General features: G+C 56.7%; 1 protein-coding gene across 1 annotated transcript in view; it reads left to right on the forward strand.

Moving 5' to 3' along the window:
- The window catches only part of NHEJ1 (non-homologous end joining factor 1), a 31,122-nt gene extending 4,815 nt beyond the window's left edge, over positions 1 to 26,307 (forward strand). Inside the window, exons 6-8 of the mRNA XM_042890553.1 lie at positions 25,115 to 25,232; positions 25,438 to 25,541; positions 25,871 to 26,307. Coding sequence (XP_042746487.1) covers positions 25,115 to 25,232; positions 25,438 to 25,541; positions 25,871 to 25,951 — 303 coding nt within the window. The 3' untranslated portion in view covers positions 25,952 to 26,307. The remainder of the gene's footprint in view (positions 1 to 25,114; positions 25,233 to 25,437; positions 25,542 to 25,870) is intronic.
- The last annotated feature ends 173 nt before the right edge of the window (positions 26,308 to 26,480 follow it).

A 26,480-nucleotide genomic window follows, 5' to 3' on the forward strand; every position in this document is an offset into this window, starting at 1 on the left:
GCTGTTAAAGACTTCTGCATACCTCTGTGTCTGTTCATTTCTACTGCATCCTTTTGGAGAGGTGGCAACAGGGCTGCATGTACCTGGGATGGATTCACCCCAAGGAGCACCGTGATATTTGCTGCTGTTTTTTCTCTTGTCCCCTCATCACTCTTGATTTCCTTTTGCCCTTCTGGCTGTGAGGCTGGAGTTTCCAGACATCTCATGGCATCAACAGGGCATCTCCTTGGCAGGAGCTGCTGCAGTGTTCTGCTCAGGGAATGTGAGGCTAATTGGAGTAGTTTAAACAATCTAGTTATCTCTGCATAATGGGCAGGTATTTCAACACTGTGTAGCATTGTAGTAGGAGCAGCAAGAGGTGCAGGAGGGGCAGAGGGTCCCTCTGGGCACACTGCAGGATGCTGGGAATGCTGCCACCAGCTCCCATGCCTGGGTTGTAAAAAAGATACTGGGCAATCAATGCGGAGTCACAGGAATTAATTGAGGGCTAGAGAGAGCTTGGCATTGAGCGACTTGGAAGGCAAGAGCTCTGTCTAGCTTATCAGAAAGAAAATTGAGAGGTGCCTTGATTGCAGTGCATGAGGGTCTTTACAAGGAGAAGATGCTGGTTAGCAAAGGGCTCCCTTTAATCTAGCAAAGAGCAGTAGGATGTGAGCCAGGCACAGGGAGTCAGAGCCAGGCGATTCCCAGCTAGGACAAAGGCACATGGTTTTGCTCCTGAGGGTGATTAACAACTGGGATATGTTCCCAAGGGCAGTGGTTGAGTCTCCATCTCTTGATGTCTCCAAAAGCGGGCTGGGAGCCTGCTGGGAAGCAAACCAAGATGCTGGGCTCAGTATTGGGCTGTGCGTGGTTAAACATCAGTGGCTGAGAGGTCAAATGGAGAGCTCGGATGGTCCCTTGTGCAATGGGACTGTAGACTGCAGATGTTTAATGAGGAGGGCAGCGTGATGGGGTGCGGGGCCGCAGGATGCAGGAATGCACTCCATTGCTTTGCCTGTGGCAGCCGTGAAGCCTCAACTTCCCAAACTGGTGCATGCCCCATGGAGAGGAAAGGACCTGCCAGCCCCAAGGGCAGAGCTGCACGGGAGCACACTGCTAAGCATGCCTTTTCACAGGGCTCTGAGGCCAGGGTGTTGTAACTAATCGCGGGGAGTTTTCCAGCAAAGCCCTGGGAATATTTATACGTTTAGGAAACGACGCTTTCACACACGCAGTTTTTGGCAAGTGTTCACTGCTTAGCAGCTGCCTGCACTCAGGCAGAGCTAAGGGAGAGCAACGGCCACGCGTACGGCGAGGTGAAGGTGGCAGCTTTTATTGGCAAGCCCAGGGGCTCAAATGGGGAGGGGGAAAAGTGAGCAGCTGCAGGGCTGAGCACCCTGGGGCTGTTGGTCCAGGGGCACACATCTACAGCAGGCACTGCTGCAGAGCCCGATGGTGATGAGGGTCATTTCTCCTGCACTGGCCCAGCCACAGAACAGTCAAAACCACTGGGATAAACTCACAGATATGATCAGTTCAAATATAGCCCCTGCGCCCCAGGATGCTTCACCCTGCATATTTTTATCTCCTGTGGCCGGTGAGCGCTGGGGTGGATGCTCCGCACCTCCGGCCGCCCTGTGCACTTGGCTTGTGGTGTAGGGCCCCGGCAAACAGGACGTGGAGGGTTCACCGGTTGACCTGGCCCAGCAAGGAGGAGGATGTGCCATCAAAACAAGCAATGCTGGAGAGGAAGATAAACAAACACCAGCTTCCAGTGTGGCCCCGGCTGAGGGCAAGTGGGAGCTCTGGGCTGGGGCTGGTGGGGCGGCAGGGTTGACGTCAGGGAGTGCGGGGGTCAGAGCCCCATCCCATTGTTCTGCAGCAGGGCTGGGACAGGGCCAGGCCTCTGTCCCCATCCCACAGGGCACAGGGGCATGCGGGCAGGTGGAGGGCTCTCCCTGAGGTTGCTGGCTCTCACCTGCCTGGTGCCAGCATGTGCAGCCAGCCACCTGCCCAAGCTCTGCTTGCCCACACCATTCTGCCTCTCCCTTTTAATGGGTGCTAAAAATAAGCCTGGGGATGGGAGCTGCTTCTGGCTGCCCATGGGTGACGCTGGCTATGTGTTGGGGAGGGCAGGGGCCATGTCCATCCTGCAAAACCAGCCCGCTGTGGCAGGGTGGCAGAGGAGGAAACAGCCTTTTGGCTCCTTCTGATGACAAATGGTTTTAATTAGTGCAAGGTAGCTGTGGCTTTGCATCTGCCTCTGGGCCAGTGACACGGGCGTGATGTGGGGCTCACATCGTCGGTGGCACAGGGTGATGCTGCACGTGCTCATCTGTACTGGGCTCCATCTGCATGGCACCGGGAAGGGCCACAGCTCTGCGCTAGCAGGGACAAGCCATGGGTCCTCATGGCAGGGTGGAGGTCAGGGCAGATGGGGAACATGGGGCTGGCTCTTGGGGATGCCTGGCTGGAAGGAGCAAGCCCACATATGCATCCAGGCCTCAGAGGTGCACTCAGCATTGAGCAAAAGCACACGTGTGCGTGCCGGCACTGATGTGTGCATTGGGCAGAACGCAGCATCCCATTTCTGTACGCTACACTCATTTCTGTGCACCCGTCTGCAGGTTGTGGAGAGAGGGGCAGTTTGGGGTGAGTGTGGGTACCCACTGCTGCATGGGGGCTGACCGCTGCGTGGGCGCCAGGCCCGCCCCGTGTGTTTGCCACTGAGGCGCGTGGCGGGCGCAGTGTGGCTTTATTTATTTATTTGCTCAGGCACCATCAGGTGAGGGGGGCCCCGACTGGGCCGCGCTTTCTGGGCCGCCGCTGGCAACCACAGGCCGCTTACACAAGCGGTGAGTCAGTGGAGCTGCACACTGCTAAAACCAGACTTGGCATGGGCACTGCGGGACAGCGGGCTGCCCAAAATAGCACCCAGACCGTGGGCAAGGAACAAACCCCCTCTGGCACAGCTGGGGCCTTGCTGGCTGCCTGCCTGCTGACTGTGATTGCTCCATCACGGCAGCCCATCCTGCCCTGTTAGGGCTAAGGATGCACCCTGTAGGGTGCCTGCTGCAGTGTGGGGCTGGTAGCCTGACCCCAGTGGCTGTGGCTGCGTCCAGCCACAGTCCTTGCACTGCGTGACCTGGAGAGCATGTGACACAAGCTGGGCACAGGCAGCCCGTGTCACCTGGAGACTTTTTTTGGGGATGGAATTTTGGGCTTGATCATTATGACGATTCTCCCTGGATCATGGCATAATCCATGGAGATGCACCAGTGTGCATGTACAGGGATGTACAGGCACGAACAGGGAGCCCTTCTTTGCATATGAGGGCTTTCTCATCCACTCTGTGCCATGCCATGCTATGCTGTGCTTTGCAATACAATGCTATGTCACACCATGCCATGCTGTACCGTCATGGTGTGCCATGTCATGCCATGCCATGCTATGTTGTGCCATGTGATGCTACACTATGCCATGCTGGGCCATGACACACTGTGCTGTACTCTGCCATGCTGTGTCATGCAATTCTATGTCATGCAGTGCCACATGGTGCCATGCTGTGCCAGGATACTGTGCCATGTTTTGGTTGTTACTACACCCAAGCAGAGGGGTGTCACAGGCATTCTGGCAGCAGGGCCCAGAGCCCCTCTGGTGCAGCAGTGGCCCCAGCCCATGCATGGGCATCGACCACGCAGGGGATGATTGATCTTGCGTCAGTAAGCAGTGGTTTGAGTCAGTGCCAGGCCTCAGCTCAAATGGCGGCATTGAAGGGGGAGAGCCCCTTCCCCCTCCGGAAAGCAGAGCAACTGCAGGGCCTTGTGAGGGGCAATCTTGCTGCCCTGACAGCCCCCGGCCCCACTCCCTTGGGCTGGGGCTCTCATCCCCATGGTTTACACACTGCTCCCAGCACTGCAACCGAGCCTGGCCTGAACTGTATTGGGAGCAGAGGAGAGAAAAGAGTGGGTGAGAGGACAGTGCATTGGTGTCATCTACTCCTCTCCTCTGTGCAGGGCACTGCCTTTCCCAGCCCTGCAGCTTGGGATGTGGCAGCGGCTCCTGTGAGCAAACGGGGTTCTGGGGAGGAGAACAAGATGAACTGTGACAGGGCCATTAGGAACTGCTCTGTCTCAGTGTAGGATGTGGCAGCTTCTCCGTCCCCTGTGCTGGGTCTGGATGCGAATATTACTTTCCTGTCATTTTGGTCCTTGCTCCCTGCCTGCCCATGCAGGCATAGGCTCCATCCAGCTGTGCGCATCTGGGCTGGCTGCTGCGCACCCAGGGGCACATCCTGCCCCCCAGGCACACGCCCCGGCAAAGCTATAGCATTCCTGAGGCCGCCTGCTCCCTCTCGGCTCGGACCTTTGTGTACTATTTATCTGTGTGAGGAAACAGAGCCATTCATGTATTTCTCTGCCTATTTATACCTCTCCCTTTCCGTATTTAGTGTGTACGCAGGCAGAGGGGGCAGCATGCGCCGGGGCGACTGATGTTCTTGGCTCCAGTGCTGGCTGGAATTTCGTCCTGGAATGTCTCCTGAACCGCTCTGAAAACACGAATAAATCTCTGTGTGTTGTGTGCATGTGTGTACACAAATATATAGACAACTTATAGACACCGAGCCCTATGGGGGCATTTGTGAGTTTTGCTATTTAAAGACACAAGTAGTTATAGGGCTCTCAGCGAGCCCAACACCTCTGTATCAAAGGGATGCGGGGCGTTTTGCTAGCGGCCTGGTATTTGGGAGATATATGGCCCTTGCCCTGCCCTCCCTGGGGAGCTGAAGCAGTGGCCAGCTCCAGTTCCCCTAGTGCAGGCTGTGGTGCCTTCAGCGTGTTAGGGAGAGGGTTTGGGGGTACTTTTGTGTCTAGGGCTTTTGGAGGGCCAGGTATTGTCTCTCCACCACAGTGCTCATGGCTGCCTGGGAAAGATGAGGGGTGAAACAGGCATTGGGTACCAGGTCCTGATGGGTGCTTGTCTGAGCATCTTCTTGGGAAGCACTGGAGTAGCTGGTGCTCACAACTGCCAAGAAAAGGCAGTAAAAGGAGAAGAAGGAGGAAATAGAAACTAGGTGTCAGGAATTGGGCACTATTCCCCAAGATACTGGGATACTGTAGGATACTGAGGGCAACTCCTGGGGATGTGCTGACGGCTGCCTTGCTGGGGATGCTGGGTGAAGCCCTGGCCAGGACCAGCAACTCAGAGGGCTTCCCACCCCCAGGGGTGACAATGGGAAGGATGCTGAGGCTGAGATGGGCAGGCAGAAGAGGATCAGGCCCTGTATGGCACCCGTGACACAGCAAGAGAAAGGGCATGGCAAAGCCAGGTGATGTGGGAGTGGGCATGTGTTTCAGTCCAGCTCAGGGCAGCGCCAGCTTTTTGTGACCTGGGTGCTGAAAAACCTGATATTTCAGGCTCAAAATGCCCATGTTTGGTCTCTGGCCAAAGAAGATGTGTTTGTGGGTGGAGGAAATTTGAGCAAATTCCTGCTGTGAGCACAGCACGTGTGCGCGCGCGTGCGGGTGTGCGTAAAGGGGAAATACAGTTTTCCTTTTTAAAAAAGCACCACTTATTTTTATACAGAACTCCAGAAGGACTGAATGTGGAAACTTGGCCTGTCAGCAGCTGTCACAGGGGAGCAGGTCCCTGCCTGAGTTTGGGGGGAAACCACAGCTGGGTGTTAATGGGACTGTTAATGAATTAATGTTGGCTGCCGTGTGCTAGGGGGGAGCGCACAGCCCTTCCTGGTACACGTGCTGAAGCCTGGCTATGGCTCACGCATAGGATGGCTGCACTTTTCCAGAAAGCTCCAGCTCTGAAGCCGCTTGCTCGGCCAGGTGGGGCTCTCCTTGTGCACCTTAGCTCCTCCAGTGCTCTATATTATGGCGCTTCCTGCAGCAGCGCTGCCTGTCTGCAGCCAGATGTGGGGTTAATTCTCTTACTGTCTCCCCCAGAGTGTGGAGGAGTGCTCACATAGATGTGCATAGGGGTGCAGTGAAGCTTAAGCACCATAACCTGGTTAGACTAAAAATGGGGAGCAAACAGACAGGACCTGGGAAAGAAAGAGCAAATTCTTTTTCGTGGAGATCTTCACTCTTCTCCAAGGACATCTCCGCTCTTCACTGTGGACATTTCCTTTCTTCTCCATGGGTGTCTCCTGCTGCTTTTGACTTCAGACTGTGTGGGTGACATCTCAGCCACGGAGAAGCCCATGGCATCTCCTAAGGATTCCACCTCTTGTACCAGTTAGCAATTGAGAGCATGAGTCAAGAGGAAGGGTGACCACGGCATGGGAGTAATTACGATATCAAGGAAGGGCTGGCCGTGGCAAGGAAGGAAAGACCACACCAAGGAAGATGGTCATGCTGAGGAAGTAATGACCATGCTATAGTAGGGTTGACCATGCCCAGTAAGGAACTGTAGGGTGGAAAGGATGCTGCTATGGATAGAGACAAAGAGTGAGACTGAATTAGTGGGCCTTAATGGGAGGAAGGCTGGAGGAGCCCAAGCATGGATCTGGATGGGCTCTGCCTGCCCCATGCTTGGCCCCAGAAGATCCCAAAGCCCAGCCTGGAGGGGCTCTGAGGCTCCTCTGTGCTTGGCCACAGCTCCCAGGGCCCGGCCTGGCTTTTGCGGGGCTCAGAGCCCTTCCCAAAACCATCCCAGACAGACGGATATCCCAAAACCCACTGGCCACAGAGCCCATCCCAGGGGCCCCTGCTCTTGGTCCCCCTATGTGAATGGGGTGGTGTGCGTGTGCCCAGACTGTCCTCTTCTGTGACTGTACAGTACACACGGCTAAATATACGTCTGTGCAGATACAGGAATCCAGAGGGACCGAGTGATGCTCCCTTTCTATACCTCTTTTCATGGGGAGAGCTAATGAGATTCATGTCATTAAAGGGCTGATGTTTTGTGGGATGGGAGCCTTTTAAACGGGATGTGTCCTGGCTTAGTCATGGCAAATATTTACCAAAAAAAAAAAAGAGGAAAAAAAAAAAAAGGGACATACCATATAAAATTAGAGTTCTGAAAATAGTATTTAGAGCAAGTGAGAGAGAGGAACCTAAACCAGAAAATACAGCCCAGTCTGTTCAGGAGTCAGGGGAAAAAGAGAGAGAAGAAAAAAAAAAAAAAGCCAGAGATAAAACGAGAGAAACCTCGGCAGTAAAAACAGCATCTTGGTAAATAGACTATTAAAAAAATTCTGACCTGCTTTATGGCTTTCTTGGCTGCCGTTCAGCTGCGCTGCCCTGCCGGCACGGAGAGAAGGTAGCGGGGCCGGCGTCTGTGTGGATGCTCAGAGCCCCGGGACGCGGCTCCCCCCGCGAGCAGCCACGGGGCGTTAAATTTAGCCACATAATGATGGCCCTGACGAGGCAGCCTTTTGTAGCCACGCTGTAATTACTGCCTGGCTTATAAATTTTATTTTTCTTATTATGTTTCCTCCTCCTCCTCTGCTGGGGAAGGGGAAGGGGGGCTCCCATACCCCTATCCAACCCGCAGCTCTCTGGCGAGTGGGGGTATGACTGCAAGCGATGAGGGGACGGCTGCTGAGCCCCGTGCTGCTCCCTGCATGGGCAGGGGGCTCACCCCACCTTTAGGGTTGGGGAGAGCAGTGAGCTAAGCTGGCCCAGTCAGGGTCCCCATGGCACAAAGCACGGTGTCCTGGTCTCTCTGGGACTGAGAGAGGTGGAAAGGGCCAAGGCTGGCTCTGTCCCCATCATCCTGTGGCCACAGCGCTGGGATGGGGCAGGGGGACAGAGCTGGTGCAAACGGGGGACAGTTTCAGACCGGGCAAGAACGTGCCAGAAAAGGTCTGGTTCCCCTCTTGTTTTCCCAAAACAAAGGAAGCAGCCTTGCATTGCTGGAAGTCGCGTGCTCAGGCTGCGCTGCCTTGTTATCATCCGATAACCTGACGACCCAGGAGCTGCCCTGCTCCTCACCCGCCGGGATCGCACTACGGGATGCGAACAGCTTCCGCATTAGCTGCCCTTTGCAAGGATCTGCTTTCCGCTCTCTGGGCCGGGGGACGAGGGGGGGCTGACTGTGTGACAGCTCCGGTCCTGAGCAGTGCAGGTGAGAGTGGAGGGCAGCAGCGGTGAAAGGGCAGAAAGGATACAGGTGGCCTGGTGTGCACGGGTGTTGCCATCCCATAGCAGATTTGGGATTCTGCTGTGCCTTGCTTTGCCCTTTGTATCTTCACTGTTGTCAGGGCAGTTGGTGCTGTGAGGAATGGGCAGTCAGAGCTCTGTGGCCAGATGGGGTTGCTGGGCATGGTGGGCAGCGTGTGGGGTGGGGACCCTGGGAACATGGTGATGTGTTTGAAGCTGGAAGTCTTGCCAAGTGCCGAAGAGCTGGGAGCAGAGCCGGCACTGCCTGCTCTCTTTTTCATCTCTCCATCTTCAGCCTAGCAGTGCAACAGTGCTGAGGCACCACGGGGACCCCAATGGAACTGGTGATTGGGGTGACGTGTCCATCACAGCGGGGAGCTGTCTGGGGAAGAGTGCCCTTGGTACAGCAGAGCATGGGGGACATATGGGACTTGTCCCACAGGCTGTGCCCAGAGGACCACCTCCTACCAGAGCAGCCACTTTCTTGTTCCTCACGCTATAAGGGCTCTGTTCAGAGCCAGGATGACCCTAGGCAACCTCCATCCCTCACTCAAGTGCCCATTTCAAGGCAGGTGAAACAATACTAAATCAACTCCTTTGAAGCCTCCCGGCCCACAGCCCCACGGACGTGCCACTCTCCCTTTCCCCCATCAGCTGTGGGCATGCCGGGGGCTTGGCGCAGGGATTCAGCACCAAGGTGGTCGCGGGAGTCCTTGGGGCTGCGGAATGGCTTGGGAGCCCGGCTGGGGACTAGGAGACAAAGTGCCCTTTCAGCCCTGGAAAGATGCGTGTGTGTGTGTGTGCATGGAGGTGAATGCCCTCAGCCCCGGGGAGAGCAGAGAGCTGGCTGTGTGCTGCCTGTGGAGCAGCCCTGCACGTGTGCCGCTCCCGTGTGTGCCTTTCCGTCCCGGTGGATTTATGTACGTCATGCGTGCGCCTTACTCATCAGGGTGTTTTTCTTTCCTTGTTCTTGGGTCTTTCCCCCTCCCACCCCCACGATGCATCTGTAATTCTTATAGTTTTTATCCCTTTATTTTTATTTTGGAAATCACCGGTTTTGGAAGTCCTTAGGAAAATAAACGGTATTTTTAGAGCGTGTCTGCCAGGCTGCTGATCCCGCCTGCCCTATTCGTCGCTTATTCACTATTTGTTTAAACTTTCATTCTCCCCCACTGCTGCATCCCGGTGATGGGGTGCAGAGCAGTGGGCACACACGGGGCTGAGCAGCATGGCAGAGTTGTAAATGAGCAGAAGGCAGCTCCAATCTGGCCTTTATTGAGGTCCGGGCTTGGGTAGCGCTGGAGTAGCCTGCCCTGTAATCAGCCAGCCACCAGAGATGGTCGGCCTTGTAATAAAGCAGCTCTATATTTATTTGTTCTGTTTATACCCTGCTCTGTAATAAGTTGGGAGCCCTCCCCAACCCCTTTTTCTTTGGGTCTCCGAAGGGATCTGCCATCCCGCACTAAGTGCACGTTCCTGCAGCTGGAGCAGCCGTGCCACATCTGGGCAGAGCTCAGCCATGCACCTCTCCCTCCATGTGCCCACCACCATCCTGTTGTCTGCATCCCAGCCCTGTCCCCCTGCTCACCCCGTGCCTTTTCCAGAGGCCCACGCCCCCCCCCCCCCCCTCCCCTTCCTTCCCCCCCTCACTCTTTCAGCCCTGGGTCTTTTTAAAATGCGTTCATTAAAGTCAGCTCAGTCGCCCTTCTGCCGGCGAGGCTGGAACACTGACAGCCTGTTTGCCTGCCTGTCTGTAATTAAACTCAATCTCGGGGTGAATACAACAATGTGACTGCACAGAATAATTCCTGGAGATCCTGACGCCGAGGAGGAGTGTGGCCTGTGAGCAGCCCATTCACGCCTGGATTGCTATAAATACTTTACTATGTGGCACTAAGAAAACTTCAAGCCCTACTCCCCCCCCCCCCCCGGGGGGGGTTTTTTATTAGTACTACATAATATAGGAATTGTGCGACTTGAAGGTTCCTCCTGTGCCTGCCTGGGTTCACAGGCCTGGGTGTGACCTCACACTGCACTGGCTGAGCACAGGAGCCTGCTGCAGTGCCCAGGGACCTCTGTGTTGTCTCCAAGCTGTGCCAGGGGACTGCAGGTGGCCCTGTGCACCCTCTGCTCCCTGGGAAGCATCCCTGGGCTGGCCGGTGGAGTGCCACATCTGCACATGCAATGTGCAGGTGCATTGCAGATGTGCACACCCCAAGCTGCTGGAGAGGTAGGGGACAAGGGACAGGGCTGCAGACGGGCATGCCACTTTGCTGCTGGCAGCAGGCAGCCAGAATTCATGTGAGGCTAACGCTGCGTTTGCGCGGCCAAATGTAATGTTGGCTCAGCCTGGTGCTTTGGGGACAGCAGTGTGTGACAAGGACACGGCAGATGGCGCCCTGTCACCAGCTGCAGAAGGCTGGTGGCCCTCAGCTCCCAGCTGCGTGCTGCTGCGGCTGTGCAGCTCTGCAGCATTGCACTGCAGCTCTACATCCCAGCACCGCTTCGCTGCATCCCGGGCACTGTTGCTGCAAGCGTCGGCGCTGCAGTTCCGCATCCTGGCTTTGCACCTCTGCTCTGCACCCCTGCAGCCTTGGCACTGCCCATGCTGCCTCAGCGTGTCCTTAGCTTTGCATTTCTGCATCGCCCTGTTGCTGCCCTCACACAGGGATGCTCCCTAGCAGCAGAGCTGTGCCTTGCAGAAGCACTTTGTCCCCTTAGTGAGAGCCATGCAGCAGCTGCCACGCAGCAGAGATGTGGGGTGGAGTGACCAGCGGGCTTTCCCCCGATCTCTGAGCACAGCCCCATGCTGATGGCAGCCGAGACGCAGCCTGTGCCCTGCCAGGTGTGGGTTTGGAACTGGAACGTGCCTGGGGCTTGTTCCTGCCCTGGGCTTCCCTGCAGCACAAGGGCTCTGAGGGCATACAGGTCCCTCTGTGCTGAGCTCTCTTGGGTGATCAGAGTGGATAAGCAGGGTTAAGCCCCAAGTTTGGGGGTTCTCAGCCCATTTTTTGCTTTAGGAGGGCTACGAAGATTTGAAGGGTTTCTGGGAGCTGTGAAGGGCTGGGTTTGGGGTCCAGCTGCAGGTCTCTGCTAGGGCAAGGGAAGAAGGAAGGGAGCCAATTGGGTTCTGCCCAGTGCGGTGCAGGGAGCAAACAGCAGCCTGCCATGGCTCAGCTGCTCTTGTGATGTATTGCTTAATCCTTGGCAGGGATTTGCCTATTTATTTATGATTTTGCTGCAAAGCACGTTGATATTTGGTGTTTTCATATAAACCTCAGGTCTTGAAGTCATGGGATTGTAGGAAAAGGCAAATCTGCTGCAGAGGGTCATAAGGTCTCACCTGGCTCAATGCAGGTTCATACAGTGGGATACTGATGGTGGTAAGGCTCTGCTCGCTGAAGTGGATGTGAAGACCAGCAGGCAAGCAGAGAGACCCCAAGAGTTTCCTGTGATGTAGGTACACTTCTGTATCTCTGCAGGTTTGGGGTTGCACATGTGCTTTGCATTTGATGCAAATGCCCTCAGGGTAAAAATAGAAGTTGCTTGCTCTGAATGATACCCTGCTGTATTCTCATGCCCACACTTTCCCTTGGAGATGGGGCATAGGGGTTGCTGCATTCCCATGGCTGCTATGTCAAACCCAGCAGGATTTGCAGTCTGTGGATTTATGCACCCCACAGGGCTGTTAGAGCATTTCTTCTCTACTGGACTGGTGGTTATCTTCCCACTGCCCCTGCATCTCTCCTCTGTCCTCAGATCCTTCACTTCAGGCTCCTGATGGCTCTCAGATATTGATAATACTGAGAGCTGCTGCTGTCTGGGGTATTTAGGTGATCCCATTGCTGTGGAGTCAAATACATCCCGCATTCCCCATGCACAGGCCGCAACTCTTGTACTTTGGAGCTACAGTGCGATGCACCCTGAGGTGAACAGCATAGCGCAGAGCAGAGCTGCACAGAGGTAGTGAGGTGACTGGGTCTGGAGTTACTTCTGCTGCTATCACCCTGATTTTGCCAGGTGTATGCTTGGCATACACCAGGGCTGTAGGCACTGACATGCATCTTCCCTCAGCAGATGCCAGGACCTCCTGTTGCATGCGGCGAAGGGCTGGGGTGTCAGGGCAAAGGATGCCAAGCCTGCTGCAGGGCTCTGTCTCCGTGCTGCCCCGTGGTGAGGTCTCCATGCCCTGGTGGCATCCCGTGGTGCCAGTGGCCGGAGCCGTGGTGCCCGTGCCCCAGCTCCATGAAGTGCTGTCCCGTCTGTGCAACTCCTGGAGCTGCTGCAACTCCTGCCTCTTTCTGGTGCATGTTTATGGCTCGGAGGGAGCCGTCTTGCCCCAATTCCCCATGCACTCCTAATTTCATATGTCCATATATATCCATGCAGCATTTGATACAGGTTTTATGGGCATTTCCATACATTTTACAGACACAGCCATTACAGAGACAGGTTTCACCTGAGAAACCTCGGGGGACCAGAGCACTGAATCGCCTTAGTCTTGGCCTCAGAACAAGGCTCTCTTCTCTCTCTTGCCAGAGCTGCCGCTATCAGCTCTGCAGAGGGCTTGGGGATGGTGAGGGGCTGCCAAAGTCCTGCCCTGAGAGCTGTGACATGGCCCCTCCTTCCACCCTGCTTCTTGCTTCTGCAGGGCTCTGTCCTGTGCCGTGCAGTTGGGGCCTGCCTTCCCTTGTCACCCTCTGCTCAGCCCCTCATGCAAGGGTAAGCATGAACAGTATCTGGCCCTACTTTGGGCTCCTGATTCCGCCATCTTCACACCATGCTGATGATGCACCAAGTAATTTTCCACTGTTTATCAGTAGTCCCATTTGCAAGGGAAATGCCTGCTCCCACTTGGGGCTGCCTCTGATGCTGTGGGGACTGGTCCTCATTGCCCCGCCATCCCCAGCATGGCCTCAGCTATTCATAGCGTCTCCTCTCGCCCCTTTCAAAGGCTGCTGAAAGCCTGGGGTCCACCCCACTCTGTTTTCTTGAGCAGGTCCCGAAAGCAGGAACCATTTGTGGCTTCCCCGGCCAGCGTGTCTCTGCTTGGGCTCCTGCGGGTGTTATTTTCTGTGCTGTTTACTGTTCTTCTGTGGGCTGTCAGGTTTCCGCACTGGGGAAAGGCTTGTAAATGGGGGGGGGGAGGGGGGGAAGGGGCAGCAGGTCCACACGGAGGGGCTATGGGCAGAGAGGGGATGGAGGAGCACAGACATGGCCTTTATCGCAGCCTAAGGGATGTGTGGCTCATAAATCCGACTCAGGCAGATAGGGGATAAATCATCCCTGCTTGGGCATTGGTGGTTACCCATGGTTAGAAATTAACTTTGTGTTGGATGGGTCCCAGGCTGTGGGATGGGAAGGGGAGGCTGCTCCGGGCAGTGTGCCTCCCGCCCAGCCCTGCGGCCAGGCTGCAGCCGGAGAGCGGGTGCCCAGTGCCTGCCCCGGCCGGCAGGGCCGCTGGGTGCAATTAAGCTGTGAGCCGATGAAGCAAGCGGATGCTGTGGCCGAATCTGCGATGCGGGCGATGCCCTGGCACCTGCGGCAAGCTGGCCGTGCTCTGGTGCTCTGGTGTCTGGCTGTGGCTGCTGCACCAAGCTCGGGGAATGGGAAAGCACTGTGTGGGAGAGATGGGGACTTGAGGGGCAAGGTGTGGAGGGACGCACTTGCTGTGAGGTTTCTCTCCCCGTGTAGCTGCCAGCCAGGGCTGGGCGAAGCTGTGGCTTTGCAGACCATGTGGATGTGTGATCTCTCGTCCTTGTGTTTCTGCAGGTGGGAGGACACCGCAAAGACTACAGACCCAGTTCCCCATCTTCTCCCACTTCTCTGTCCCCTGCTCCCCCTTGAGCATCCCCAAACCTTGCCCCATACAGTGCCAGTGCATCCCAGGGAGATTTGACCCCTGCACCTGCAGCAGTCCCCCAAGGGTCTTTCCCATCCTTCTGCTCAGTGCCCACAGCTGGGACCCCACCACCCCCGTGTCCCACTGTGCCCACCAATGGGGCAGGGCGGTGGGGATGTTCCTTCCAGCTTCCAAGGCTGGGCTCACTCCCGGCTTGCTCTCTAATAGCTCTCCAGCTTTCCTTTCTAATGAGGCTCTAATTGGAAGCCGGTTGTGCTTCCCTTCCCCTCTCCTCAGAGCTCTCTGGTCCCAGTGCTGCAGGGCGATTAAGCTGAGGTTTTGGGTTTTTTTAATATGGCAGAATTATTTTGGAAGGGCCAGGATGGTTACATGACGGGCTTCTTGAAAAACCCCAGGCTTCGCTTTTCAGACGGGGCCTTTTCAAGTGGTTTTGCACAGTACACATCACTGGGCAGCGACCGTCTCGAACAGTTACTGTTAATTATAGATGCCTCTTTCCCGCTCGCCCATTACTCAAAGGATTTTTGTGTGTTTTAACAGTGTTTTACATCAGCCTGAATAAGACTTTATTCAGTATTTCCGAGAGTTGGAACTCGGGCATCCCCTGCTGTATGTGCTGTACGTCCCTCTGCATCCTGGGACTGGGCACCATCATGCCGGGCCCCTTGGATGTGCAGAGCCCTTTTGTTGGCTAGATGACCAACTGGGTGCCCAACAGGAGTCCTAGGGGAACTCTGCTAGGAGAAGAACTCATCGCTTGTCCTGTGACAACCAAATTGCTCTGTGCATCCTTGGAGTCAGACCGTTCCCAGGGTGAGCCTCACTTTAGGGCAGGGAGGCAGCTGAGGGTCACGGCGGTGTTGTCCAGGCAGAGCCCCTTGATGGTGGGATGTCATCTGGGCACCTCCACAACCTTTGTCTCCTGCAGCCCAGTGTATAGGGCACTGTGGTCAGGCCCATTTATAAAGCTGGTAAATATATCGGCAGGGTTTGTGTCCCCTCCAAAGGTCAATATTTGTGCAGAGTTTAATTTTAACTTAACAAGCAGTTGTTTGCAGACGCTGCCCTGTTTGTGAGTGTGTGTATGTGCTTCCCCACTGATCGATGCTCACAGGGTGCAAGCAGTGTGCGTGCGTGCGTGCACCCATGTGCCAGGCACTGAGGGCTGGCAGTGGGTGCCCGCTCCCCAAATGCTGCGGGCTGAGGGATGCAGGCCAGCGCCATGCGGTCCAGAGGATACGGATGCTATGGGGACAGGGTCTGCGGCTGAGGCTATAAATGCAACCCACAAACCTCTGGTGGAGGTGACAGCGGGCAAAATGTGCCCTGTGTGGCTCTGCACAGCAGCACATAGGGACAGCGGCTTCCCAGCCTGTTCTGACCAGTGCCGTGTGCTTGCTGCAGCTGCCCCTGCTCTTTCCCTCACTATCCCCCCGTGAGCCCCTGTGGGTTTTGTGGCTCTCTCTCATTTTCTGGCAACGCGCAGCTCCAAGCTGAGCACATCAGTCAGGCTTTGTGCAGGGCTTGGGATCCCAGTGCTGTCCCCTGGCTGCTCTCATGATCCAAAAAATGTCATGGTGCTCTTCCAGCATCACTGCCAGACCAGTTTCATCCCTCCCTGGCTGAGCTTCCACCTTGTCAAGCAGGGTAATGTGGCACCGCAGGCACACCTGTTCCTGGCTGAAGCTGGTGGCAATTTGGAGAGATCCAGAGGCAGATGTCCTGGTGCCTTGGTGTTCTGTCTTTCTGCTCCTCCAGCCAAAATCCAGTGTCATGGGTCTGGCTACATGTCCCCAGCTTTATCCCAGCAGGGCTGGGGGCAGGCATGTAGCCCCTTGGGATGCAGATCCTCATGGGTACCTGCGGAGCATCCCTGCCTGACTCTGATACTCACTCTCAGCCCATCTGCAGGAAAACAGGAGAACAGCAATAGGCATGGCCAGGGCAGGATCTGTGAGCCACAGCTGGGATGAGAGCTGCGCACCCATGGTCCCTCAAGGCTACCTCACTTACGGCAGGAGGGGAGCACATGGCCGGGAGAAGTAGGGCTGGGAGGGAGCTACCAGGGCTCCGTGTTTTGCAGCCCGCCTTTGTGGGCAATGAGGTTTGGTTTCTGTCTTTCTGCTCTTTTCCTCTTCCTCGCCAGGCCCTGGGGCTGCTGACCTCAAAGGGAAAGCAGGCTGCGAGGGACAGCATTGGGGCCAGGCAGGGGTAAACATGGGGCTGAGGCTGGCCAGGCAGTGGGTGACGGGGTGAGGTCATGCCGTGACGTCAGCTCTGTGGCTTTGGGGACAGCCGTGGTTAGGCTGCCTGAGGAGGGGCGGCTTGTTTTCCTGCAGCTCTGCTGCTTGCTCCCGGTGCCCGTCTAACTTATAAAGTTTAATGGCCAGTTTAAAAGGTTCCTGCCATGGGCACCTTGTTGCCAGTTTTAGGTTTTTAATTGGGAAACTTTCCCCTCTGCGGTTGTGGTGGAAGGACTCAGGTCCACTCGGGGCTGGTAATCGGGATGTGCGGGTGCTGAGGAGATGGTTTAGAGGGCTCTATTCCCATCACCAGTATCAGTGGGACATGCATAGCATGAGGGGCGAGCTGCAAGAGACCCGTGCCCCCCCACAGTCCGCACACTTGTGGAATACACTCAGCAACCTGCTCCTGATTGGTGCTGGGGGCACATGTTGCTGCAGGAGCATCCTTATCCCATGGCCCTTGGGAGATGCTAGGAGTCCCTGTGCCCTTCTCCAAGTCCATCTCTGTGTTCCTGTGCTGCATGCAGGTGGCCAGAGCAAGGCAGCAGTCCCACTGTGCAGGCTGTGAAGCCATGCTGTGAGCATCCCAGCTCCCAAGTGGATCTGGGGCAGTTCTGACTGAGGCTGCTGGGAGCTCCAAGGCAGAGCAGGCAAAGAGTGTGCACCTTACGGGTTGAACTCCCTTTGGGTGGGCACCCGGAGCACAATCTATAAATAACATGCGGAGCAGTGCTCTGGAAAGCAGAGGAGTGGCCTTGGTTTACCAGCACGTTCCTACCATGGCTTTCAAGTGGTTCCCCTGTGTGTCCCTGCCAGCTGCTGGCACATCTGCACCCTGGGGGCTGTGGGGTGTGCCGACAGAAGGTGGGCTGCTCTCAGCCCCAGTGCACCCAGTGCAGTGCCACGTGGGCACGGAGCTGGTGCTGGAGTCCCAGAGCAGCGCTGCCTTTGCCAGGCTTGTAATTGATTCCTGTTCTCTTTCTTGGGCTGTAGATGTGCTGGCATCCACTGAAGAGACATGTTTTTTGTGTTTTGAGGTGGTCAGAGAGGCTCGCATCCTCAGCTTCTGGAGGCAGGGGGTTTGAGGGGACCATGGCCACACTGTTTTGGGGCTGATGATAAATAATCCTACGCTGAACAAAAAGGAAGTAGAAAAATGTAGAATGGAAACAGCAAGGCTTTTAAAAAGGGGTGGGCAAACCCATCAGTGCAAGGCATTGCTGCATGGAGCAGGCAAGGGCTGGAGCGTGGGGATGAGAGCAGAGCGCACAGATCCTTAGCATAGCAGGCACCAAGGTGGACGAATGGAGGAGCAGGAGGAAACGTCCGTGCAGCAGGAGGAAGAGAGCCTGGCAGCACTCCAGGCATGCTGCCGGGCTGGGTGTGATTTCCTCTTCGCCATGCATGAAGAGCTGGCCAGCATCCCTACTCTGGGTGAGCGTGGAGCAGAGCAATGCTGCTGTCACAGAGTTCAGAATTTGGATTCCGTAGTCTTTGACAGCATGGCAGCCATGAGAGCTGTGGGAAGTGGCTGGGAACATCCTGCGCCCTGCCCCAGCCCTGCAGGAGCTGCTCAGCTTCCAAAACTAAACCACACAGGGCAGAGATAGATGGAGGTGTGGTCCCTCTATGTCCCCGCAGCCCCGCTGGGACCCCATCTCTTTCTCAAGAGGGGACGCTCCTGACAGGGTGTTTTATTTGCAGCAGGTGCCTGAAATCCAACCCACTGCCCTGCGCTCCTTCCCCTCACCTGGGGATGAACCCGGGCGGGGGCATGGCTGCGCAGGGTCAGACCCCTATGGGCTCCCCCTGGCCAGGGTTATCCTCATGTAACACCAATGAACTGCTCCTGCTGTGGGCAACAAGCGTGTAATGCCTGATTTCACAGCACCAGCGTGCTGGGCTTGCATGTGGCAATGATCTTCTTTCCTGGCCAACTCTGACCTGCAGCCCAAGGACACTTGTCACCTCCCGATATGGGTACCATGATGTGCTCAGCCAGCCCTCCTTTCCGCGATTGTTCTCTCCCGGTACCACTTCCTGCTCATCCCCCTGCACCCTGCAGAGCTCATTCAGCTCTGGCTGGGTTTACAGCATGGAATGCAGAGCTGCCACTGGCCGTCCTCCAGCCTAAACATCCCCACCCTGTGGTGCGACACGAGCTGATAATGCAGCAGGTATCTCGTGCCCAGTCCGCGACCTACGGGCGCACGGCCTTGGAGGCTGTCACTTATCTCCTCCGTGCGCTCACGCTGTCTCTCATCCCCAAGCAATGTTCTCAGCGCCTCTGGTTTTTGCTCTGGGCCAAACCCACATGCACATTGCCCGAGACCGACTCCGAACAGGCTCCTTTGATGAGCAGGGCTTAAATATATATTTGGCATTCCAGCGGCAGCATGCCGAGCGTGGCCTGGGGTGTGAAAGTGTTTGCTTGACAAACGCCGGAGACTCTCGCCTCTCTGCCGGCCCTGGGGACTCACAGGAGAGAAATGTCAAGGAATTTTTCACCTCTCTGTTTTTATTTTGCTTTTACTTTGTTTTCCTTCTGAGGGCACATTTGCAATGCTGGTGATTGGCAGTCCCAAAGCCTGAGCTCCCCTCCTTCCCTGGGTCGGAGATGGGTGAGATCACCATCCTCAGTGCCCGTGCAGCAAGGGGTCCGTGGTGCTGGGCTGCAGAGCCAGGACGGTTCTGCATGGGGAGGATGAAGAAGGCAGAGCATGCCCTGCTCTCCAGGTGTGGCAGCCTGCACCCCAACTGTAAATGGGGAGGGGGTCCTGTGGCACCTGATTTGGTTTCAGAGCTCATGTCTTCGGTGCATGCTAGAGCAGGTCGAGTTGGGGAGGGGGTAGGGGACTGAGTCTGTGTGTTCCCAGCTGTCCCTGTCGTAATCCCTCCTGAAAGAGAATCCTCTACTCTGCTTCATCCCTGTTTATCTGCCAGCAGTGCACCCTGGCCCTAAATCACCCCCTGCATCCACTGATGGATGCTCCCACTGTTGGGATGCTGGGGTCTTTGGGGCTAAGATTTGGATAAGGAAGGTGGAACGGGGGTGAGGGCCTGAGGGACTATGAAGAAGGGGGGTTATCCCCAGGGCTTGGCTTGGGCTCTCCGAGATTTCCTTCCCTGCTTGCTGAAGAATCACTGGCTTGTCTGGTGGAACGCAGGCCCATGGATTTCCTGGGCAGTGAGCCCCTTTCATGTGGCCGCTCGCAAACTCTCATGACATCACTGGGGGCTGCTCCTCCTGGAGACAAACCCAGTGCTTTTTAGGGCTTTGCCACCCCATGCCCCAGCCTGTGTGTTTTGGCCAGGGGGACCCAGGGAACTGCATCTAAGAACGTCTGCTCTGGCATGGAGACGGCATGGGGCCACGGTCAGGGGGAGAGCAGCGCGTCCCCTGCTGAATAAACATGGGCTGGCCAGGCTGGAGGGGGCTTTTCCAGGTTGGACCACACCCCGGGGGGCTATTTTTGCCATGAATGAAGGGGCTGTGTGCTCGCCAGGCAGCCTAGCCTCCTGCCACTGCTGCTGTGCTGAGAGCAAGCCTGACACTCAATCTGCTGCCTGGCCAAAACCCAACATCTGTGCTGAGCAGCTGGGCACTGCCCATGGGACAGCTGGGCATCACAGGGACACCTGGGCACTGCCACAGGTGGGCTCTGCTCAGGTGGACATTTGGGCACTAGGGGAAAAACTAGGCACCATGGGGGTACCTGGGCATGGGCACAGTTGATCAGTGCCTGCAGGGACACTGGCACCAGACTCACCTGGTCACCACCCAGAAGGGACATCTGCATCACCATGGCACTGGTGATGAAGGGGGTGTGTCCCTGTATTCTCTGGGCAAGGTGGTACCATGCCAGGGATGGTGCTGGCTGCAGGAAATGGGAAGCATGGGCTGTCACCAGCAAGGAGAGGTGACAGTGACTCAGTGGTGGTGCCGGCAGTGGTGCCAGTGCTTCTGGGGCACGTCAGACCCTGTACTGCTAACCCACTCTGCCAGCAAGATGCCTGTGTTAGCTCAGGGATTAGCCCTGCTGTCCCTTCTACATTTCCTGCTGCAGTTTCGGTTGAGGATGGGACAGTGTCCCAGGGGCAGCCCCCCCCCCGGCCGGTTGCACCCATGCCAGGAAGGAACTGCAAAGCCACCAGGGAGGAGCAGCTCAGCCTGGTCCTGAGCGCACCCAAATTTGCCCCAGAGCTCCTAATCTCACTTGGCTCAGCCCCAAGCTTCTTCTGCTTGGAGCCTTGGTGGTGCAGCTAATCCCCAGTTGGCTCAGGATCACGCTAGGTGCAGTATCCCCCCACCACTCTCAGGCTTTGCTTTCCAAGGGGCTGCTCTGCCCATCCTCTCCTGCTGGCATGGCACAAGCCCCATTTGTCCCCTCCCTGCCCCATGTTCTCACTTCTCAGCCAGTATCACTGCCCCAGGGGAGCCATGAGCTTGTCTGTGCCGGGTGGAGCTAGGGCACAGCATCCCACTCGCCGCTGTCCCTTATTGCCACGTGGCACCCATGTGATTCATCAGGTGTGGCTTCGTTTCCGTCACCCCACTTTGCAGGAAGTTTCTTGGCCAGCCCCATAGGTGCCCTGAGCAATAACAAGCCAGGATGAGCTGGCCGACCTTCCTGAGAAACCCTACAATAACAAACTGGCGCTATGTGTCCAGCTTTCCTGGATGGACAATAATAAACCAGCATGAGCTGGCATGCCTCGCAGCGCAACCCTGCAATAATGGAGCTGGGTGATGTGTCCACCCTACACAGTGGCACGCTGGCATGAACCAGCCAGCTACCTTGCCAAGAGGGGTCCCCAGGAAAAGCTGGATGCTGGGCTCAGGGCTGGCACATGCCTGCAGCCAGCATGGAACTGGGTGTGCCACAGCAGCCCCTTGTCCCTGGTGCAGCTGTACCATCGCCTCACCGACTCTCCTTTCCCCTGGATTCGTCCCTGGGACCTGGAAGAGCAGCAGGAGGGCAGGGCAGGGCAGGACCCCAGCATCCCCACTACCGTGCAGCAGCACAATGCGCTGCATGCTGTAATCCAACCCGCGGGAACAGCACAAGGGGAAAAGAAAAGCGTATTGAGCAGCGGGCCGCTGCGGTCACTAGGCTGCATAGACTGCTGGTTGTTAAGCGGGTGCCTCACTCGCAAAGGCCGCCTTGATGAAGTGTGAGACGGCACTTACGGAGGGACGCGGGCAGGCATTCTCGCTCCATCTTCCGCTCACAGTGCCGCTCTTTATGCGCCTGACATTTGCTTGCTGGAAAGGCCTTGAAAGTAGGGGGAAAGGAAAACATCACCCACAGCAGGGCCATGAGCATTGCCGGGAGGAGTGTGGGGCCATGCCAGGCTGTGCCGTGCCGTGCCGTGTCAAGCTGTGCCAGGCTGTGTCTCTTGGCCGCCCTGGCTTTGCCGCCTGCTGTTCCCTGGGGTGACCCCATCACCTCTATCACCTCTCTGAGCTCCGGGCTGCCTTCTCCAGCCGGCACAGACGCTTCCTGCCAGGTGTGTGCAGTGCTGGCTCCATGCCGGGGAAGCCCTGGCCATCCTACCCTTCCTGCACCGTGCCAGCGCCTCTCCTAGCTGCTGCTGCTGCATGCCTGCATGGGATGAGGTGCTGGGGACGTTGCAGGGTCAAAGCTTGGGCACATCCCTCTGTTGTCCCTACCCTTGATCCCAACCAGAAGGCAGCAACTCAAATGTGTCCTCCCACAGGTAGGACCCTTTGCTGGTGGCACAGACCTGTGCTCTTCTCTGCTTGTCCCAGGGTAAATCTTTGGCAGCACAAAGCCTGCAACAGGGAGGGTGGTAGCAGCCAAGCCATGAGGCACAGCAACGCCCCAGCCATGAAGCCATTCTCCTGCCCACCACAGGCTGCTTGCTGCAGTATCACCAGACTTTGCTATGTCAGTGCAGTGCCAGCTGCCATGCTCATCCTGCTCCCAGGCCACTGCTCCACTACGCTGCTTCTGCAGATCTGCTGTTGGGGCCAACCCGGGAAAGCCTTCCACCCCCCCATCCTCCCCCTGCGGCACACACCCCTTGGCTCCTGGCCCCTGTAGGAATTATTAAGTGTGCCCCTGTGGAGCATGTGCTGAGGCTGGCCACGGGAATGTGGGCAGATCTGACATACAAGCCACAGCAGCCAGGCTGTAATTTCCAAACAGGCCCTGTTCACTCTATTTTCCAGTTAAAAATATATTAAAAAATAGGAATGTGGGGTTTGCAGTGAAGAATGTTGGTAACCGCTTCGAACGTCTGGTGTGATAATGAAAGGGTCAGTCCCCAGCTTTGAGCACGACCGATTTAGACTCTGGTGCTTGGCACGAGCGTGGGGGCCCAGTACGGCCCCTGCATCCTGCAGCCCTGTGCCAGGGGATGGTGACGCTGCTTCACCCATGGGTGACATGGCCAAGGGGACATCCAAAGTCCCATCTCTTACGGGCCCTTGCAAAGGGAGTGTGGGCAAGGATGGGTGAAGGCAGGGCGATGGGGATGAATGCTGTGTCTGGGCTGCATCTCCTTGTGAGCTGTCCTTTCTGAGCACAGGTGCAGTGCCCTAGCCCCCCCTTCCCGGGCAGCCCCCCCAGCTTGGCTAATCGCAGTGTTCAGGCTGTGCTACTGAGCATCCCGTGCCGGTGCCGCAGCCTTGAGCAGCTCCTGATACTGGGGCACGGCTCTTGGCCTTGCGGGCAGGTAGTCATAACATGGGGTGACCCCCCCCTGCCAGCTCTCCAGGCACCGCAGTGGGGGAACCTGGCCGGCACCCCTTGTGTCCCGGTTCCCACAGAGAAGTAATCAGAGAAAAACAAAAGGCTCCAGCAGCCAGGGCTGAAGCCATGCTGGGGACAACAGACTGGCTGCAGCAGGGTTTGGCTCTGCAATGTGCTGAAGCCATGGGGCAAGTAGAAAGGAGATGTCACCCACAGCCACATCTTGTCTCTCTACCTGCCCCTCTGGGGAGACCTTCTTGTCCCTCACATCCTCCGGGGCCATCAGGTGGCCACTGGCTGGCACAGCACACTCTGCTCCCCGCTGAGTCACAGCTCTATGGAGAAACTCTTCCAGCTCTGCTCATAAATTCATTGATTTCCCTTCAGGTCCATGCCTAGCAGCTTCCCATCCCACCCTGCCCAATGGCTCAGAGCTTCCTGCTGACTCCCAGATTCCAGCCCAGGCTTTCAGCAGCCCCTTCCCAGAGCCACGGGCCCTGTACCTGCAGCCCTGACTGCTCCCAGGGATTGCTTAGTGGCAGGGGACAGCAGCAGGGTGCTGGCACCAGCACCAAGTGGCTGTGCAGGGACTCCCCTGTCCCACAAGGGCACTGACCCACACAGTGCTATCTGGTACACTTTGCTCACTCTGCTGCCGTTCCTGGCTTTCCTGGGAGCTGCTGTTTGCTTTTCTCTGAATTATGACTCCAGTTCATGCCTTTGATCTAGGCTGTATCGGCCACCCGATGCCAGCCCCTCTGCTGCCTTTGAAGTACAGTCAATCTCCTTCCCAGCATTGGACACTGCTTTTGCAGCCTCAGGAGCAACCCTGGCCCTGGGGGTCTGAGACATCTAGTGCGAGAGCTCCCAGGGATGTCCAAGGCACTCAGCATCCCTCATCCTCCCCTGGATCTTAGGCTGTGCCAGCATTGCACAAAGCCCAGAGGTGGCAATGCAGGGTGGTGAGCAGCCCCAAGGATGCTGTAGGGCTTGGACCAGAGCACTGCTGTCTCCTTTGGCAGTGGGCAGGGACACAGATGCTGGCCAAAAAGCAGGCCCCAATGACATGTCTGTCCTGCAGCTAAGAGGTCTTCCATGCTTTCTACTCCAGCAGGAAGTCTGAGAGCTGTGGAGAAGGTGCCCTTCTGGACACTATCACTGCCCTCCCTTCCTAGCACAGAGTGCCAAGGGTCTTTGCCTGCCCTCTCTGCCCTTGGGATGCTGTCCCAAGCTCTGGGCTCTGGCCTTGAGTGGGTCTGAGTGTCCCCATCCCCTCCCCGCTTCCCCATCCTGGGGAGGAATCAGCCTTATCTGTTACACTTTGTTCTCCTGCTGTTTGGGTGTGGAGCTGAGCAGAGGTTACTGCCGGACCTTTGACACACACACATACATGGAGACACAAACAGCCCCACGTGCATCCCTAGCTACACTCATCACACATGCATACACCTGCACATGTGTACGGCTGCACATCACTGAGCAACCCCCCTCAGATGCATTTCCCCAGCCCTGCACGCACACCTACTTTCCTACACCCCTTCATAGCTGTTGTGCCCTAGGCATCCTCCAAGGTCCCTGCACATGTTGACACAGCCCTTATGCTGAGAGCAGCATCCCTCAGCGGGCACGGGCATGAGGGGGATTTCTCTGCATCAGCACTGGATGTGGCTTATGCTGCTTGTGCAGGCATCGCTGCACAGGAGACTGTGAAAAGGCAGGGGCTCCTTGCCCCCCAGTGTGCCTGGGGTCCTGCCCATGCCAAAAGCTTTTGTTCCTTATCAGCATGCCTCCACACTGCTTCTGCTGGGGAAGCCACAGCCCTTCCCATGTGATCTTATCTTCAGCAGCTCATGAATGACCATGCGAGCAGCTGCCCTGACCTCTGCCATCTTCCTCTTAATGGGAAGGCAGAGCAGGTGTGCAGCTGTGTGTGTGTGTGTGTGCCCATGTGAGCATGTGCATGCACAACTAGGGAGCATCTGCATGCCTGCAAGTGGTGGTGCAGCACCAGGGCAAAACCATGTTGTGGTCTCCATGGTGAAGCGCAGAGTCCTGCAGGTAGGCACACACAGCCCCTTCCCTGCTGTCCAGCACAAGGCAGGGTGGTCTGGCAGGAGCTGGCTGCTCCCGGGGCTGTTCCAGACCCTGATGCTGGCAGTGGGGTGACTGTCTCTGGCCTCTCCACAGAGCCTGCCCCAAATCTGCAGTGCAGGAGATGGACACGCATTCACCTCTGCTCTGCGGCAGCTCTACATGGCAGTGACGCTGCAGGAGGCCAAACAGGCTCGGAAACGGCATCACCCAGGTGAGAAGCTCCTGGCTGGGAAGTGGGGGAATGTGGAATACTCCTGGGTCAAGCCCCCTTCCCAGGGGAATGGGAATGAGGTCCTGGATGCAACCAACTCCCCTTTGCTTTGAGCTGAGCTCCCTTTGTTCCCAGCGTGGGCTTGGGTGATACTCTGTGTTTCCTCAGCTCAACCCCAAATTGCATCTCTCCCTTCTGGCACCAGAGGACACTGAAGACCTGGCGCCTACTGCAGAAACCTCAGGGCACCCCGACCCGGCGCCCCAGTCGCCAGTGGACGAAACAGCATCTTTGAGCAAGGAAGCCACGGTGAGCACGATGCTGGGAACAGCCTGTTCTTGCCAGCAGAGGGATGGGGCTTCATGCACTGGCAGGGGATTGAAGCCAGCTGTTGCATGCTCTGCTGCCCTCAGTGCCCAGCCTTTGTGCAGCCCAGCCCTGTGCCCCACCAAGGTGGGCCGGTGGGCTTGGGTTGATTTCTAGCACATCCCACTCCCTGTATACACTGACTGGGAGACACACGGGCTTGTTGCACACACGTACTGTTGCACTGCCCCATGGGGTATCACTGCTCCCATTTGCACCCATCCTGCACCAACCCCCCCAGGGGGCTGACATTGCCTCCCCTTTGCTCACAGCCGACCTCCTCCCCTGTGCAGAAGCCCCGACTACCTGTGGCCAAGGCCAAGCCAAAGAAGGCAAAAGGGCTCTTCAGCTGAAAGGTTGCTGCTGCTGTCCTGAGGGTCTCTGTCCCACAGCACCTAAGAAAGGCTGTGTGGATCACCACATGTCCTATGCCTCATCTGCATCTCCCTGTGGATTCTTCTGGGGTCATTCCCCACTGCCGAGGAGACGGAATTTCTTGTCCACCTGTTTATATCTCAGGGAATTCTTTGTGCTTCTGCCCAGATGCAGATCCCAGGCTGCCTATGCGGAGCTCGTGCTGGACCTGGGGGTAGTGGGAGGGATGCTGCCGTGTGTGTGCCCAGACAGAAACTGCAGGGCTCTGGTGGGGTGTTCCTTTGGCTGGAAGACAAAGTCCTGCCCTTTGCAATAAAGGTCTGCATCTGGGTGATGTTCCTTCTCCCTCTGCTCTGCCCCTCCTCAGCCCATGGTGCTGAGACAGGGGTGCAACCTCTGGTGCAGCATATTATAGATTCTCTCTGTATTCAAAGTATAATTTCTACCCCCTCACACACCGTCCATCCATCCATCCATCCATCCATCCATCCATCCATCCATCCATCC

This window comes from Lagopus leucura, unplaced genomic scaffold (genome assembly GCF_019238085.1).
Source record: "Lagopus leucura isolate 7727_CA_CO unplaced genomic scaffold, USGS_WTPT01 Super-Scaffold_100266, whole genome shotgun sequence".
NCBI lineage: Eukaryota > Metazoa > Chordata > Aves > Galliformes > Phasianidae > Lagopus > Lagopus leucura.